This window comes from Labrus bergylta, chromosome 9 (assembly GCF_963930695.1).
Source record: "Labrus bergylta chromosome 9, fLabBer1.1, whole genome shotgun sequence".
Taxonomy (NCBI): Eukaryota; Metazoa; Chordata; class Actinopteri; order Labriformes; family Labridae; genus Labrus; species Labrus bergylta.
Window position 1 is genome coordinate 15,293,238 of NC_089203.1, and position 16,584 is coordinate 15,309,821.

At 38.9% G+C, this 16,584-nt stretch overlaps 1 protein-coding gene across 3 annotated transcripts; it reads right to left on the reverse strand.

Annotated features, from left to right (window-relative positions):
* Nucleotides 1–1,447: 1,447 nt before the first annotated feature.
* Nucleotides 1,448–16,491, reverse strand: stx3b (syntaxin 3b). Of its 3 annotated transcripts, none has more exons than XM_065958701.1 (11): nucleotides 16,078–16,491; nucleotides 10,495–10,569; nucleotides 10,264–10,363; nucleotides 9,896–9,970; nucleotides 9,715–9,785; nucleotides 9,094–9,202; nucleotides 8,930–9,003; nucleotides 7,620–7,754; nucleotides 6,422–6,532; nucleotides 2,214–2,305; nucleotides 1,448–2,104 (listed from the first exon to the last, which is right to left on the reverse strand). In XM_065958701.1, the coding sequence occupies exons 1-10, from the start codon at nucleotides 16,105–16,107 to the stop codon at nucleotides 2,228–2,230; spliced, it is 858 nt and encodes a 285-aa protein (XP_065814773.1). In that variant the 5' UTR covers nucleotides 16,108–16,491; the 3' UTR covers nucleotides 1,448–2,104; nucleotides 2,214–2,227. The 3 variants fall into 3 exon arrangements, with proteins under 3 accessions (XP_065814773.1, XP_020501481.1, XP_020501480.1); XM_020645825.3 differs by lacking the exons at nucleotides 1,448–2,104; nucleotides 2,214–2,305; nucleotides 6,422–6,532 and adding exons at nucleotides 2,757–4,669; nucleotides 5,075–5,191; nucleotides 6,793–6,903 and having other exon boundaries at nucleotides 16,078–16,490; XM_020645824.3 differs by lacking the exons at nucleotides 1,448–2,104; nucleotides 2,214–2,305; nucleotides 6,422–6,532 and adding exons at nucleotides 2,757–4,672; nucleotides 5,075–5,191; nucleotides 6,793–6,903 and having other exon boundaries at nucleotides 16,078–16,489.
* Nucleotides 16,492–16,584: the final 93 nt, after the last annotated feature.

Below are 16,584 nucleotides of genomic sequence, written 5' to 3' on the forward strand. Positions count from 1 at the left end.
GATTACAATATTATATCATGTTGTGTATGTTAAAGGTAGAGTCAGTGTAATAACATTTCTTCAGTACACTTTCTTCTCTCTTGCAGATTATGTATAGAGCCACGTTGGCAGCAAATTGCATTATTATTATTATTATACCATAATGTAGACGTAATCCTGACCTATTGTTTTACAATGAATGCCTACTGTAGCCTACAGTTTCCATAATTTATTTTCTGCTATTTCTATACTAACACTGCTAGGACTGATTTGTTAACTAATGTAGGCCAACAGATACTAAAAAAAAAAGCTGTGCTTAATTGATATGCTTTTATATAGGCTACCGCTGATATTATATTTTAGATATAGGCTATTATCTGTTATTATGATAATATCTGTCTCTCCTTACTGTAATCTGTTCTGCACATGTTAAATTTACAAATTGTCCCTGCACTCATGCTCACTTCATTTGGCTTCACTCATGTACTTTAACTTATGTCAATACTGTCCATTTGCAACTCTGTTTTTGCACATTTACATTTAATCTTTCATATTTAATTTACAACCCTTTACGACTCTGTTTTTGCACATTTGCATTCAATCTTCCATATTGAATCTTCCTATTTAAGACTAGTAATGCTAAGTTAAATCCTGGTTGTATATATTCACATTCTTAGTTTTGATATTTTTAGTGCTTATTTACTTTGTATTTAATATTATATTATGTTTAGATTTGCTAACATTGTGTTTTTTACTCATATTGTGTGTTGTATAACCTGCTGCTGTAACACCACAATTTCCCAGTTTGGGATCAATAAAGTAATTCTATTCTATTCTATGAATATGTCGATATTTTCATACATTTTACACAATGATAAAAATGGCATAATTACTTTTTTGAGAACTGAAAGCATTATTACACTTTGGTGTGAATTGCCAGAAACATGCAGTTTGCTTGTGGATTCAATTTATGCACACACATCACTATGATGTATAAATCTCAGTTTATCATATTGTATCGTATTTTCATGTCCAAACTTTCGACTAACCTAAATACAAAACATCTAGTCTGTGCTGCTTCTTGGCCACATCTCATTGGGCAACAATAATCATCATTTTCTCTCATCTTTGCAACTAAATTCAGAGTTCTGATTCGCCATTGCACACCAGGCAGCTAAAACGAACGCACCCTTGTATAGACCCCGCCCATCGGGATGTCGTTGCGTTGTGCCTGCCTCTGGTTTAGATGAACAGCGAGATGGATGAAATGAGGTCACGGAAGCCTTTATCACACGGACGTCCTGTCGTGCATCGTCATACTAATGCTGTAGTTTTCACATAAAGAGATTAAAACACCCTTTACTTGGACTACATAGCCTCCTCCGTGTTAAGTAGAAGAATGGCCATAAGGGGTCTCCCCATGTACACTGTCGAGTACAAGGGGCGAAGGACAGACACCAACACTTGGTACAACGCACAGAAATCTTTTATTACATAACAGCTTTGCTGGGTTTACACAGCGAGTGATTCACATTAAGACCATCGATACATGCGTTTCTGCAGCAAGGAAGCAAACAGATCACACACACACACACACAACCAAAATCACACACAATGTAATCAAATTATGACAACATGCAATTCAGAAAATACTACTTCAATGGTTATTTTATACCAGAGCATAAAAACGTGTAAGCTCATGAATGTTCAGGGGGGAGGGGGGTTACTTAATGCACAAACATTTTCTCCATGCATTCTTACTACTTTCACTTTCAATAAATCCCTAAAAATGATCTCCTGATTATTAATATTATACTGGCTGTTCCCTTTATGCACCGCCAGAAAGCAGTAAACTACACTCGAAAAAAAAAAAAAAAAAGTTCAGTTCACACGTTAAATCATGTGGTTGGAAACACTATACATTTCTAACACGTTTTCAAACACTTCATACATAAAGTAAATTAATCAAATCCAAATGATAAAATGTAGGGGATTACAGGACTGATAATGGTTCTTTTTTTTAAGACTTTGTAAGATTTCATTGCAGATTCAAAGATGGGTAGGGTAATAAAATAGGAGAAGCACCTCAGGGAATGTAGTCTTTTTTTTTTTAAACCAGGCTTTCCTAGAAACACAACACGAAGACAGAAAAAAAAAAAAAGGAGTCATCATTTTTAACATTCCTCGGGAGATCAGAGTTCATAGAGTTAATAAGATGAAGCAGGTGTTGTTACCTGAGTAAAACCATTTATGAGAAGAAGCTGTAGAGATAGGAGAACCCAACGATCCCAATGATGGCACAGCACAAAGTAATCATCATCTTTTTCTGTTGGTTTGATTAAAAAAATAAAACTGTTATCAGAAAGCAGCCACTGAAAAATAAGACATCAAGTCACACGAAGCAGGAAATCACATCACATAATAACTCACATTTATGAATCACTTCTTTTTTTTTGATGGAGTAGATTATGAGAGGTGGGTCACATATGTTAGGATATGTGTGTATTTGTGTGTAAAGAGAAATAAAAGGGTGTGTAAAAGGGACAAACCTACCTCCTTTGACACTCGTGAAAGCTCTTAAAAAAAACTGTACTTTGCAACACAGTGGTTAACAAGCTGTATCAACAATCTGCTGACGACAGCTACACACATCCCATTAAAGCAGTCACACAGTTCTTCCTTAACAAGCTACATCATCAAAAGTGTAAAAATTCAGTTACATATTTAGAATCCGTCAGTAGCAGCAAAGAAGTGCAGAAAAAAGTACAAGTCAGTGGTTAAAAAACATAGCATCTTTATTTTTTCTTTAAAATCATCTTAATTTAACATTTACACTGTACAACATCTTCAGCTTCCCATTGTGTTACTGCAGCACGTGCTCACTGCTAAAGTGGTGTGAAGAAAAAAATAAAAGGAGGTGAATAGAAACATTAGGACTGAATGGTTAAGAACAGGAGCCAAAAGAGCAGACTGTGTGGTCAAAAGAGCAAGCTGAGGGAGGCCTCTCACTTTCAAGTGCTCCCCAAACAAGCAGCGTTAAAAGCCCCATTCAAACTGGGATCTGACAGAAACAAAGACTTCTCTCAGTGGAGGTGCAAATCATTTAACCCCTTCTTGACTGACAATAATGGACTGTAAGGCAGTGAAAGATGATCAACCAGAAGGAACCGTTTTGCATTTGCAGTCTGAAACAAAAGCCATACGTCAATTTTGCCATACATGATAGACTCTGCCTGACTTTAACAGAGATGGTTATTATGTTCAGGTTTTACTACTTAAAAGTGCTGTTTAAAATTCATGGTCTTTTTACGGGGTTATACTTTTTTTCTATTTCTATGGGAGCATTGTTCTGTTCATATCAGTATAAGTGGTGAAAAACTATTTGACACCTCTTTGTTATTATGCAACACAATTCAAAAGCATCACAAACTGCTGCCTCTAAAGTGTCCATGAAGTGTTGCCAACATATCTCCACAGCAACATATCTCAAAAAAAATAACTTTATAACCTTCATGAACATGCAGACTTAACGCAAGGCAGTTCGATTAGACTGTATGTACTCGAAATATGGCAGGAAAAATACTCCAGTATTTAAGAGCAATGGAAGACGTTGCTGTATTTTGGAATGTCCATTTACACTTTTTATTGTATGTGCACCTTTATTTGCAAAACCTCATTAGCATTTAAATAAATGCAAAGACTAATGTGGCACTGGAAGGAAAAAGGTTGAGTGTTACTTCACACCATCTGGCTTTAGAATGCTTTTTACAGCCTTTTATGTGTAAAAAGTTCAGATGGCTGACATTATAGGACGTGAGCAAAGCTACAAAAACGGAAAATCTGGCATTTCTCTCAGATGATGTAGTGGTTAGATAAATCATAAAGCAAGACATGCGTGTTCATCCCCCCACACCTGGATTTTGTGTGATTTTTGCTCATCTTAGCTCCACCTGTCTATGAAATGTTTCCATCATTGTAGTCACACCCTCAGAAACAATAAAAAAAAAAAAAAGTGAGCACAGCGGTATTCTTCAAGTTTAAAAACTGATATAATTTACATCATAATCTAAACGTAATTACAGGAATAAGATTTATTTTGAAACGTGAAAGTGCTGGAACTTCCCAAAACTAACAAAATCCAGATACAGTGAACATACAGTAGCTAGCTTTTCAATCACACAATGTTTCAAGGCTCATTAAGGCATGAAATGACGATGAAGGAGGTTCTTTGACAATGAAATGTTTAGGGAGAGTGGAGAGACATTCAATCAGTTATTTTCAATTCCCTTTTCCCCTCCGCAGAGATATAATAGGTTTTTTTCTACTTCACGTCAGCTTCACTCTCGTTTTTCTCTTCTGCAGCAGAGCATCCTCAAACTGTCCGAGTCACTTAAAGGGAGTCAAACAGAAACTCAAAGGCCCCCGAAGGACTGTTCTGATTGGCCAAAGGTCAAAAAGTTTTAAAGTCGAGTCAGGCCTCGTAAGTATTCTGTTACAGCAGAGGTCATATGAAGCCCTAGACCTCCAGAAGGAAGAGATCAGAATCATTTGGTTTGCTATTTGGTCAGCTGGCTGATGGACGGCAGGATTGAGTGCATGACGAACTAACTGAGGTGGGTTGGAGGGTGAGGTTGGTGAGAATGAAGATGACGAGAATATCCACAGCACAGGATTCTCCAATAATGATCTTCTTCTAAACAGACAGAGAGAGAGAGAGAGAGAGAGAGAGAGAGAGAGAGAGAGAGACAGATGTGGAGAAAAAAAGTGAAAATGAGGATGGTGAACATGAGAACTGAAATGAGGCGGCAAACCAAACACCAGTTAAACATTTGTACCACTACCTCACCACTAGCACTGCTTTGTTTGTCCAGCAGTAACCAGAGGCAAGAGAAGGAGAATAGGAAAAAAAAAACACACACACACACCTAAGAACTTCAAATACACTAAACACACCTCTCTTCAGCCCTCAGAGAGGAAGACACAAACATTCAGAGCCTGGAGATAAAGAGCGTGCAAAGCCGTTTCCAAAGCAAGCCTCACACCCACACCCACCCATTGTCGCATTACGGAGGTTATTTACACCGGAGTTACTCACCTTTAGCTCTCCTGTTCAACTAGCTCATCAGCTTCACTATAATCCCACTGACAACCCGATAATGAGAGCTAGTACGGCCAGTAAGATCACCACAACCACCACTATTATCACAGTTTTCTGTTGGGAACAACAAAGTGCACACAGACTCATCAGGGTCATTGTTGGTGGGAAACATGAACAAAATTGTATCCTTCATTAATGCGTTCATTATGAAATCAAGTACAGCATGTCACATACTGTAACTAGTAGTTTTGTATGAGGGAACATGTGCAAAATACAAAAACAATGGCTATATCAAATATCAAGAACTAGTTTGGTAGCTTGGTAACTTGCACAAACTCAGTGTTTCATTATTTCAATGAAGTAACAATCCAGTAAGGATAGTCCAGTTAAATGTTGGCCTAGCAGTGTTGACCCGATGCTAATCTGGAAATACAAAAGTTATTTTCACAGACATGCGTGTAACAGGCGTGAGCTAACCTGTGATATCGTCAAACACATTCACAAAAAAAAAAAGAAATATGCAGTCGTCATGAGCTAGCTGTAAAATAAAGAAAAAGTTAAGACTGAAGAGAAGAGGCAGAGAGAAAAAGAGTGTGTGTATGCTGTTGTTGTGTGTGTATGTCTAAGTGTAAGTTGGTGGGAGGGTGTTATGGTGATGGTCAGGTCAGTGGGTTTTAAAGCACGGGGGGGGGGTCCAACAGGCCACAGAGCGGAGGACACTCAGGAACAGAGGAGCCAAGAGGGATTTGGGGCCACGTGGTGATGATCAGGGTTTTGATGATGTCAACAGTCTTCTTGTTGTCAGGCAAGTTTCCCAAAAGCCTTTTATCCACCTTTAACAAACAAGGGTGGACACTGTGCTGTCGTCAGTCCTGGTGAAACTAGGACATGCGATGTAGCAAGACTAGGTTGGGTTGCAGATGCAATGAGTCTGAAGGCTGAATAGATGCTACAATATTTCACAGCGGGGCAGATTTCCACCTCCATTTGATCTTTTCCCATAGATATAGGAATCCTGTGTTCCAAAATGATCCACTTTGAAAGTGTGCTCAGCTGACACATTGCCTTACCTAATATGTCACATTGTGTTGTGGCTAAAGACTTGGATTGTTTAACTTTATGATACTCTACCACTGTGTCAGACTTGTGACCTTGAGTCTTTCTCAGTCTTTGCCCTCGGTATGAACTTTCTTTCTACCACCGATTAAACCTCACACAATCTGAATGTAAATTAGAAAAGTATCCATCTCAAGGCCATCACGGTTTTGTTTCTGTAAACTATAATAAATATTTCTGCTGCTTTTGGGAAACAGGCCTGCTCTTTTCCCTGCTGTGTTCACTCACACGGCGAGCCTCCTGCTGAAACTTTGCGGCTTTTTTAGTGTCCGCTACAGCACGCTCCACGAAGCCCACCGATTGGTCCATGTTGCTCTCGATCCTTTCAATCATTCCACCCTAACATGGGGTTTGTGGTGTTGGAGGAAGTTGTAACAAATTGAAGAGCACAGAGAGAGGAAAGACAAAGCGAATCACACGGCATGCAACAGTTGACAGTGACTGGCATTGTGTCTGCTTTGGGAGGGAGTGTTATCCGTGCACAAACTGTGCGGCTTCAATGTGACAAACTGTGAAAACAATGTGCGTAGGAAGTAGGCAGAAAAATAAGGGAAGAGGTCAAGAGCCGGCGGGTGCAGCAGTCGGTTCACTGACGTTACCTTTCGTGCTTTGGTCTGGTACCTTACAGCTTTTTTGGTCTGCTCCTTTGCCACCGTTATGTGGTCCACTGATTTGGATACATTCTGCTCTATGTTGTCTACTATTTCTCCCTGAAAAACAACATGAAAAACAATGAGATACAGAGCTGATTAAGTTAAAGTACAAACATTTTCAGATGTGATGAAAATTAAAAGACCAACACTTTAGGAGTTTCTGATAGTTGTGTAGTAAACACTTTGTGTTTTGTTTTCAGTGTCAGACTAGATTTCACATTTATGATCCTGCTGAACATCTTTTCTGTCCAAACTAAGAACATGGAATAAAATGCTGAAGAAAAACAGGTGTCCTGGGATAATCAAATAAGACACACAGCAGGACTGTTGCACTTACCTCAAACAAACGTTTCCCTCAGGAAAGCATGGTGCAAGCAGCAAGAAATATGTGGTTAGACTTTGGATATTTATTCCTAAGTGTGTGGCAAGTTAGCTCTAATATGTACACAAAGGCTTTAAGTACATCTTACTGAACGCTTTCACGATGGTTCAACCATGTTAGGTAATGAGATGATGAAGGTGGCAGAAGCAAAGGAGTGTGAAGAGAGGAATAAGAAAGGCATGGAGCTGAAAAAAGAGGAAACAGATGGATGCAGATTTTCGGTCAAAGCACACCGGAGACAAGGAGACAGAAGAACTAGAGACTAAGGTGAATGCAGGTAGAAAAGAACAAAGGGGTTAAGAATACATGAAAGGAATGGATACATGAATGAAGTAGATACAAAGCTCATGAGAACGAGAAGTGATAGGCAGGTGGATGTAAATCACTGTACCTGGCTCTCCACAAGCATGGCAATGTCTACAAACATATCATGGAGCTCCTTGATGCTGCTCTCCAGGCGCACAATGTCTTTGTGCCTGGCTTCAATCTCACTTAGGGCTTGTTTAGAGATGCCAGAGTCGACAATCTGTGAAGAGGAGATGTTTATTGATACACAAACAACCAGCAAAGTCAGATATCTGTTTGTAGATCAAAATCTGTCGGTGGCCTGGGTCTTATTTAATATATCTAAAAAGAGAAACATGTGTACAGTTCTCTGCTCCTGCTGGTTTAACAGTAAACAAAAGTTCATAAAACATCGCAACCACAGTTAGCCTTACTGGATAAAAGGGGAAGGTCATGGTTTTGTTGGCAGTTGAGAAAGGCTCAAACTTCTCCGAACAGTCCTGCTCATGTATCACACTTTAAGTGAGAACTGAAAAGCAGCATTACATGATTACAAAAGTGAGAAAGGTTTCAGTAACGTTTTTTTTTTCCCACAAATAAAATGTTTAAATAAGTGAACGAAGGTTTTCAGGATTATGCATATCATTACTTATTAATCTGTTTTTGTTTGACCTGCGTTTTGATTGTTGCATAGTACTGTTTTATTACTTGTTGTTTACATTTTTAAAAAGTTAATAAATGACCTTTGAAAAGAGGAACTGGAAACATTGGTGGGGTATGTTCACTGTTTGGACAAGCCATCTCATAGACACGAAACACACGCTTTTTAATTATTATACATTTCATTTGTAATTTGTCATTATTGAAATTTATCAACCCCCACACATCTATCTTTATGTCAAGCATGAGACCTTTTGTTGTGATCATATCTGTGAATATGAAGACAAGTTGTGTTTCCCTTGTGCAAGGAATTTTTCTCTCATGTTTGGAAAATAGAAACGATCAGGGAAGCACAGTGAGGCTTTCTCACCAGTTTTAAATGCTTGTTCACATGTGGTTGTTTGATGATTGTAAACTGTTTCAAGCAGATCCAAACTAAACATTACAACAACCTCTGTCACAATGTGCAGGGATTTAATGAATCCTGAAAAAATAACAAACCCTCAAATCAATAGTTATAGTTATGTCCTTTTTTTTTTTTTAAAAAAGAATGTCACATTGTTTATTAGTTAGATTGTCTAAAGAAGTTTAAAGCGCTCAGCAAGGAAGAAAAAAGGCAACTGGCCCTTTTAAGCCCAACAAGCTAAATCATGAACAAAGCTAATCTTTAAGCAGCTGAGACGAGGAGTTTGAACTTTTACTGAGCAACTAACTACCTGGCCTTCCTCTCACAAACACACACACACACACACTTACCCCTGCAGTAAACACTGCTGCATTGCCACTCTCCAACATCTCCTCCAGTTCATCATCTGTTGTTGCTTTCCCAGCTGGATAAGGAAAGGAAAGGAAATGTATAGTGTTAATGACTTGAGCGAGCGTGAGACTCTCTGGTCACATGTGTAAAAGAGATAACTCACTGATTTCTAGCTGTCTCTGAATACGTCCTTTACTCCTCTCTCTGAAGTCCACCTGGGCTTCATTATACTTTGTCATTACCTCCACAAACTTCCTTGACAGCACTGCATGCTGGGCGAAAAAAAAAAAAACGAAAAAAGAACAAATTAGTACAGAGGTAATCCGGATGAGATACTGGTAGAGATATGAACATACTTTTAAAGGCTGTCAAATGTCAAAGATACAATCTCGAGCGAAAAATAAATGTTTCTAATAATGATGAAAAGATGTTTAAAAGATGTTACATTTGAAGATGCAGTGTGGTTTTAAAGGTGCACTGTTTCATTATCAGAATAAAAAACATTACATACACATGCGCTTTTACATTTTCATCCAGTCCTCTTTTTATTAACCTTCACAGTATCATGAACATAGTGCAGATCTCTAGTATTCATACAGAGCTTTTTTGCAGTTCCTTTATCAGAACATGATCATTCCAATCATTCCAATGAACACTGCCCTTTGAGTTTCAGGAAAATGGAAAATGTTTTCCCAGAATAATAACTCATGAGAGCGCACACTCATTCTCCTTTAAAAGGTATTCTAATGAAAGCGGACTGAAACGTCACATCAATATGATTTACCTGTGATTTACGTATCCGCATGTCAGCAGACACCCTCTCCTGCTCCTCAGACTCCAGATTCCTCTCGATGGCTGGGGAGAAATCGAAACCAATGATTTAATATTCAGCTCCAAACCAAGAGCAAATAACATACAGTAGTGGTTCAAAATGTGTTTTGTGGGATAGTGGCAGGCGGACTCACTCTTGAGTTTGTTTCTTGCATTGTTGGCCATCTTCTTTATGTCATTGGTGATTGCTTCCAAGTCATCCTGTGTTTCTGAGAAGACAGACACATGGGAATAAACAAACAAAAAAAACAACAACCTGATATCTCAAATCAAGACATCATTTTATAGAAGCAGAGAAAGATGTGCCTTCCTAAACGTGCAGCTGCTTTAAATGACAGGTTTCAAAGTGATGCTTTAAGACTATGGTATGTTTGTGACTGGGTAAAACAATGCTTAGCATAAAGTTCCACTTTTTAAGGAAACCTCATCAGTGGAGTTTTTCGTTTCTCTATGTAGGTCAGTCAGTCATGATATAAAAGCAGGAAGTGATTAAGCATCTTACTCTGATCTGATGTGGGAGCAGACAGGATGATGGAGTAAAGCTTTTTGACTTCAGCGACATTCTCGTCAATTTTATCAATACTGTTCCTGATGTCCTCGATCTGAAACAAATACACAAAACATACACCTCATGTATTAAAAAAAAACAAAAACAAACAGCAATCACTCATATTGTGGAGTGTATTCCCTCGTGAAAGACGAGTGCCGCAATGCACCGATCGTGGCCGCTGACCTGAGAGAAGAACTCGTCCATGAAGGCAGCGTTGTCCACAGCGATCTCCACCTCGTCGTCATCTTGATCACACGTCTAACAGGACGAAAGCAAAGGCTGCGTCAAAGGAGCATGAGCAGGTCAAGCTATACTCAGTGGTCATGTGAAGAGTGTTAAATGTTCTTATAACGCTCATCAAAACATCGGGATTCAAAAATCACTCAGATGTTAATGGGATTCATCTGATCAAAAAAACAAACACCTCTTCTGTAAGATTTCTGTAAGTCGGTAAGTGTAATATGTTATTTGTCTCTTGATGCTTTGTGAATGCTCTCTTTCCTCCATGAGGATCGGTCATATTTAAGTTTTGAAACTGGAGGTCGCATGAAACCTTAGATTCAGTAGAGATACCACAGTAATACCTTTCTTCAGTGTGTGAATTGAAGGCTAGCATTGTGTTGGGAAACAAAGACATTACAAATGAAGACACATTTTCTACATGTGGTAGGAAGTAGGGGTGGAAATCACGATCCGATATTATCGCGATACTTGAGACACGATTTGATTCGACTGCGATTTTTAACATTTTGCGATATGCTGAGAATTGCTTTTTAAACGCATTTTATGTCCACTACACTAAACTAAATCAAGAACTGTTTAGTCAAATAAGATAAAATTCTCAGTCTGTTCATCTCACTTCAGTCTTTTTATTTGTATTTCAGTCTAATCCAACTTGAACATGAATTCTTAACAATGCAACTTGTTCGAAATGAATTGTACAAACCCCTTAAGCAGTTAAAAATTGAAAAAGAATATTAAAAATATCGATACTTGGCCGCCATACTATACTGTATCGATGTTTTACCCCACCTCTAGTAGGAAGACTTCCAGGAGAGTCTCTGTCATCATTGTACGGTCATAAGGAACCTCACACTCAAGTTCTACCTGTGAAAGCACAACCTTTAGTTTTTACTTGATCCTTTTTGGTAAAACAAACAAGAAATGGTGTTCATGAGAAGCTCTAAAGGTGCTGGTGGAACTTGTTACCTGTGGACACAGTTACCTATGTCACCTATGGCTATTTGTTTCCACACAGTGTTCATTCTTTAAGCCAACATGTGCTCTCCAGCAGGGCTTTGTATTTATCGAACAGACACGAGGGTCAAAGACGAGACAGATTGTTGACTTAGTGGACCAATCAGAGAGCCAACAAAGGGTTAATTGATATATTGCAGTACAGTGATACTCATGATAACTGATGAGCGGCATGCTTCACATACACATATTCTCATGCATGCACACACACACACACACACACACAAACAACGCACTGTTCCGCCCTGCCGGCTCAGACGTTACATTGCAGACGAGTCGTAAAGTCGAGTATCCCGCCATGACTGGAAATATGTAAGGACAATGAACCAGCAACAAAGTAAGTCAAAGTTACAGTGACTTTTATCTTTTAATCACAAATGTCAATATTAGCCATCAATTAGATCATTGTATCACATGAGCCAGGATGACGATATATTGCTATAATGATTTATTGTCTCACCTGCATCTGTAACCGAGTGGAAATGAACAAACACAAATCTCCTCGTGGATATCAGCATAGTGTGTCATATGATACGAGTCTGTGATATCGGCTCAGTCCACACCCATTACATTTCCATCAGGAAGCTTCACAGCTCTGAAGTCATAAGTATGTCACACGGGACACTCAGTAAACACAGCACTGTGCCTCAGGTCGGCCACAAAGACTTCAGAGCCGCCAGTGAATATTGACATGGTGAGGGATGAGGGCCAGGCACCAGGAACTCAACATGTTCCCAACTGTCTACAAGAAACCACAGCTAAAGTGCTCCGTGTGTGAACAGACATCACAGGGCCGTGCTGTGACGGTATTCGGAGAAACTTTGTTCCCTCCTTTTTTTAATCACTTCTGCAATTCACTGACGAACTCAAGTCTGTACATCAAGCACCTGAGGAGTGAAGCACAGAAGACTTAACAAATGTCAGGTCAACACACCTGCAACAGACCTGCTTCTTCTGATCACCTGACACTGCCTCTTTCTCTGAACCAGAAGTCTCAATTCACATCTTCATCACAGTTCTTTTACAAGAGCTCTGTGAAGCTCCCAAATAGAGTTACATTGTTTTCTGGTGTATTGTTGGGTTATTTTAAATTAGTTCTTTTTTTTTTTGGTTTGTTAACGTCTAAGCTGCTGGAATAAATCCATTAATCGAGTAGACATTTTTCTGAATATTTATCCCCATACAATTGATCATTGATTAATGGAGTGAGTCTGACTGTTATCAAGTAAAACTGATAAACATTTGGCTGTTCCAGTATATCAAATAAGACTTTTTTTTGCCTTAATTGGAAACATTTGGTAGTAACAGGATTTTTTCCTGGTACACAGAGCCAGAATTATTCATTACCTTGAGATGAAAAAATATGAGTGTTTGCATATATTTTCTTGTCAAAGTTGACAATATGAAACGTAAGTGTCTGCCCTACTGAGGAATGACATCTTCTGCAATGTCACTAAGGTGTTTTAAATGTTATATATACCTTCTTCTCTCTCATCTGAAATTTGAATTGCAAATGTAGTCAAGACTAGTTCAGTAACTAACAACAGGTTTGAAAACAGAGTTCCCTGCAAACACCGACACATTGCTTGTTACTTTTTATACCTCTGTGAATAATTCACTGAACACACAGCTGTATCACTCCGGTCTGCATGTTTTGTTCCCTCTCAGAGCACTTCTGAAGCAGCGAGATAAGAACAGGCGCTCACTTCCTTCCAGTGTGTCATATTCAGCAAAAATAGGGGGGGGGGGCAAGGGACTGATGGGAGTAACAGACAGACTAACGGCCACACACACACACACACCACACCACAAATACACACACACACACACACACACACACACACACACACACACACACACACACACACACACACACACACACACACACACACACACACACACACACACACACACACACACACACACACACACACACACACACACACACACACACACACACACACACACACACACACACACACACACACACACACACACAGTCGGAGGGAATCTTTTTACAAAAGTATTTTTCAAGTATTCTGCAGCCTTTTTCTTCATGACGGTCCAGTCATAAGAAAACATGCATTCATACCCTCAAACCATTGTTTCATAAATAATTAAGGTATTGACTGCTTAATGTTGACTGGCAGAGAACACCTTGAAGCAGCAATTTATATTTCCTCTTTTTTTTTTTTTTTAAACCTAAATCAAAAAATGAAGTAGTTATCCCATACTACATGAAGATTGTAAATCTAAGATTACACACCAGAGAACAGCTGGACATCGACATTACAAAATAACAGCACACACGCTGGACATTGGTACACATCGGATTGATGTTAGCATGTATGCTGGTTTGTTCTCTTTATTCAAATCGACCTCTTACTCTTGCTTTGCATGCAAAGCACCACATGTCAAGTTGCATAATTCACAAGGCAAAAGCAGAGATCCTCAGCCTCTCCTATGCAGCGCACTGACTAGCTCCTTTATCACACAGTATTAGAGTCAAGTTTTAATGTGGAATACAATAGAGTGATCAAAACCACCGCTAGATGAAAAATAAAAATGCAAAGACTGAGCTAATCCTATTGGTCTCATACTTTGGCAAAAAAAAAAAAAAAACATCTACAAAATGAAGTACAAACAATCCAGCAAGTTTGACTCCAATCACATGGCATGCTTCACGTCGCCCTCCTCATCCATATGTTTCCAGTGACTCTTAAAGAAGGAGGTGGTTTTAGACTTTGTCTCCAGGGGTCAAAAATGACAAAACCACAGCCCACAATAAACGGTTTGCAATGGTGTATGAACACTGCAAAAAGAAGGTCGTTGAGAGTAAAACGAAGCATTTATCAAAGCTTATAGAGCTGAAACAACAGGCACACATTTTGAAGGACTTAAGTGTTTTCCTTGCCATATGACTCAATGTTAATAAACTGGAAGGACACAACAAGGGGCTATCCATCAAATAAACTGAATTTCTCACATCATCTTTTGGCTGAGGTATGTCTTGATGCACTACATTTTCCCACAGCATGTTTTAGAAAATTAGCAGACACCAGCAGGGTGCAGACCTAGGGGTCAGATTTTACAGCAACATGCTGACAGAAGCCAAATACGCCCATCACGACTTGTGTTAATGCAATTCTAAAATCTGACAAGGGATTTAAAAAAAAAAACTCCATATGCCAGTGCACACAGATGAAGCCACAGTAGCTCTGTTACACTTTTCTACAAGCTAATACCTGAGCTATTCAGACAGGTGATGGACAGCATGAAAGATTAAAGACTGAAATCAAACAGAAAGCCTCAACACCCACCCTCAAAAACACACACAAACTAACGTACAGTCTAGATCTCTGCCAGATAGTTAAACATTTGATAGGAAACCTTAAGGAAGACAATAAAGGAGACGTGAGCGTGGATTAAAGAGGTAAAGAAGGAGGACTTTCAAATGTAGAAGGAGGCAAACAGGACAAGAAAATCTAGTTTTGACAGGTGTTTACATGTGCACCGTCAACTTCCCAACAAATGACTGGCCACCCTCAGTGTCATTTTGTAGGCCTACTTCCTTTCCCTGCAAAGAAACCAGCTATGTGAGATACAGACGCCTTGAGGGAAAGCCTACTGCAGTTCAGCAACTTTAAACACAGCAAATATTTGTGCCAGCAGTTTCAGGGAGCTATGGCAACACATCTTGACTCAGGTTTCGACCAGAGACTGTAAATATTACCAACTTTTCAACTGAATCAAAGCGTTACCCCAGCTCAGGTTTTCACTTTTAACAGTAATATGAGTAATCGACTTTCTTATCGTGGTAAACGATTTGTGATCACACGGTTGAGTCCAAGTGCAAAACGTGAGAGAGGATTATGGGTGGAAATATCCAAGACGAGGATACTGAACCTTTTTTTTTTTTTTACAATTAGTATACTTTCAGTGAGACTTCATGTGTTTATACTACTACTAAGGAACAATATTTGTATCTACAAAAAATCCAACTGAATCTTTATTTATAAATTTATATCAAATTCATACAAACTGTAAAGTCAGTGAAATTGAAAACAGAATCCATCATGTTTAAATGTCACACTGAGGGAAGCCCAAAATACATCATATTGAACTAATCCAAAACCTTATTAAAAGGCGACTCTTTTTAAATATTAATATCAAAACTGTTAATTTAATAGGGTTAATAATCACACATTTATTTTTGCTGCATTACAGAAGGCCTACATCTCTGACACTGTAAAGAAAAAGGTGACTGATGTCTGAATCACTTTGACCTTACGCCCCCATTTTTAATCATTTTCTAACCTTCTGTGCAGACACCTCCATCAAATCATCACATGATACACCAGTGGTTTGATTAATAGGCTGTGTTACGTCTCAGGTATTAAAACGTGTTTTAATTCTCATAATCTTTCATGTATTCCTCTGAAAATGTTTTTAAAGGGCATTAACTGGGTCCATTGAGACCATATTTCACATTTCCTGTAGACTACTTACCGCTTTAAGTTGCTCCAATCGGTCCTTCATCTTTACACTGTTAGTTTTGCACCTTTGGACCAAGACAGATCACTACAATAATGTGCAAAATAGCTTTTTTAAATTAAAAAAAACCCCAGTCCCAATCTCTGAAGTCCTCAGCCAGCTGGCAGGCTCGCTGTCCGGTAGAAACAAACAGCCAGTAAAAAAGAAAAAGAAATTAACTTCCCAAAAGTCCTGACAGAGATGTCCGAGAAAACGACTTTTTATGAAATAGATGAGTCTTTCCGTCGTTTTTTCCATGCAATATGGCTGCTGGGTTTAAAACCAGTGTTTTTTCTTTGCTAAATCTCCTCGCCCGGGGGATTAAAACAACAGTTGTGTAGAGCTGTATAATCTGTCTCTCCGCTGGCCACCAGTAATCATTCTAAAACGCACTTTTCTGCCTCACGCATGCGCAGAAAAGTCCTTCTCCATTGAGACGAAGCCACGCCTGTGCCACCTGCACCAGTGATGCATTCAGGTGTT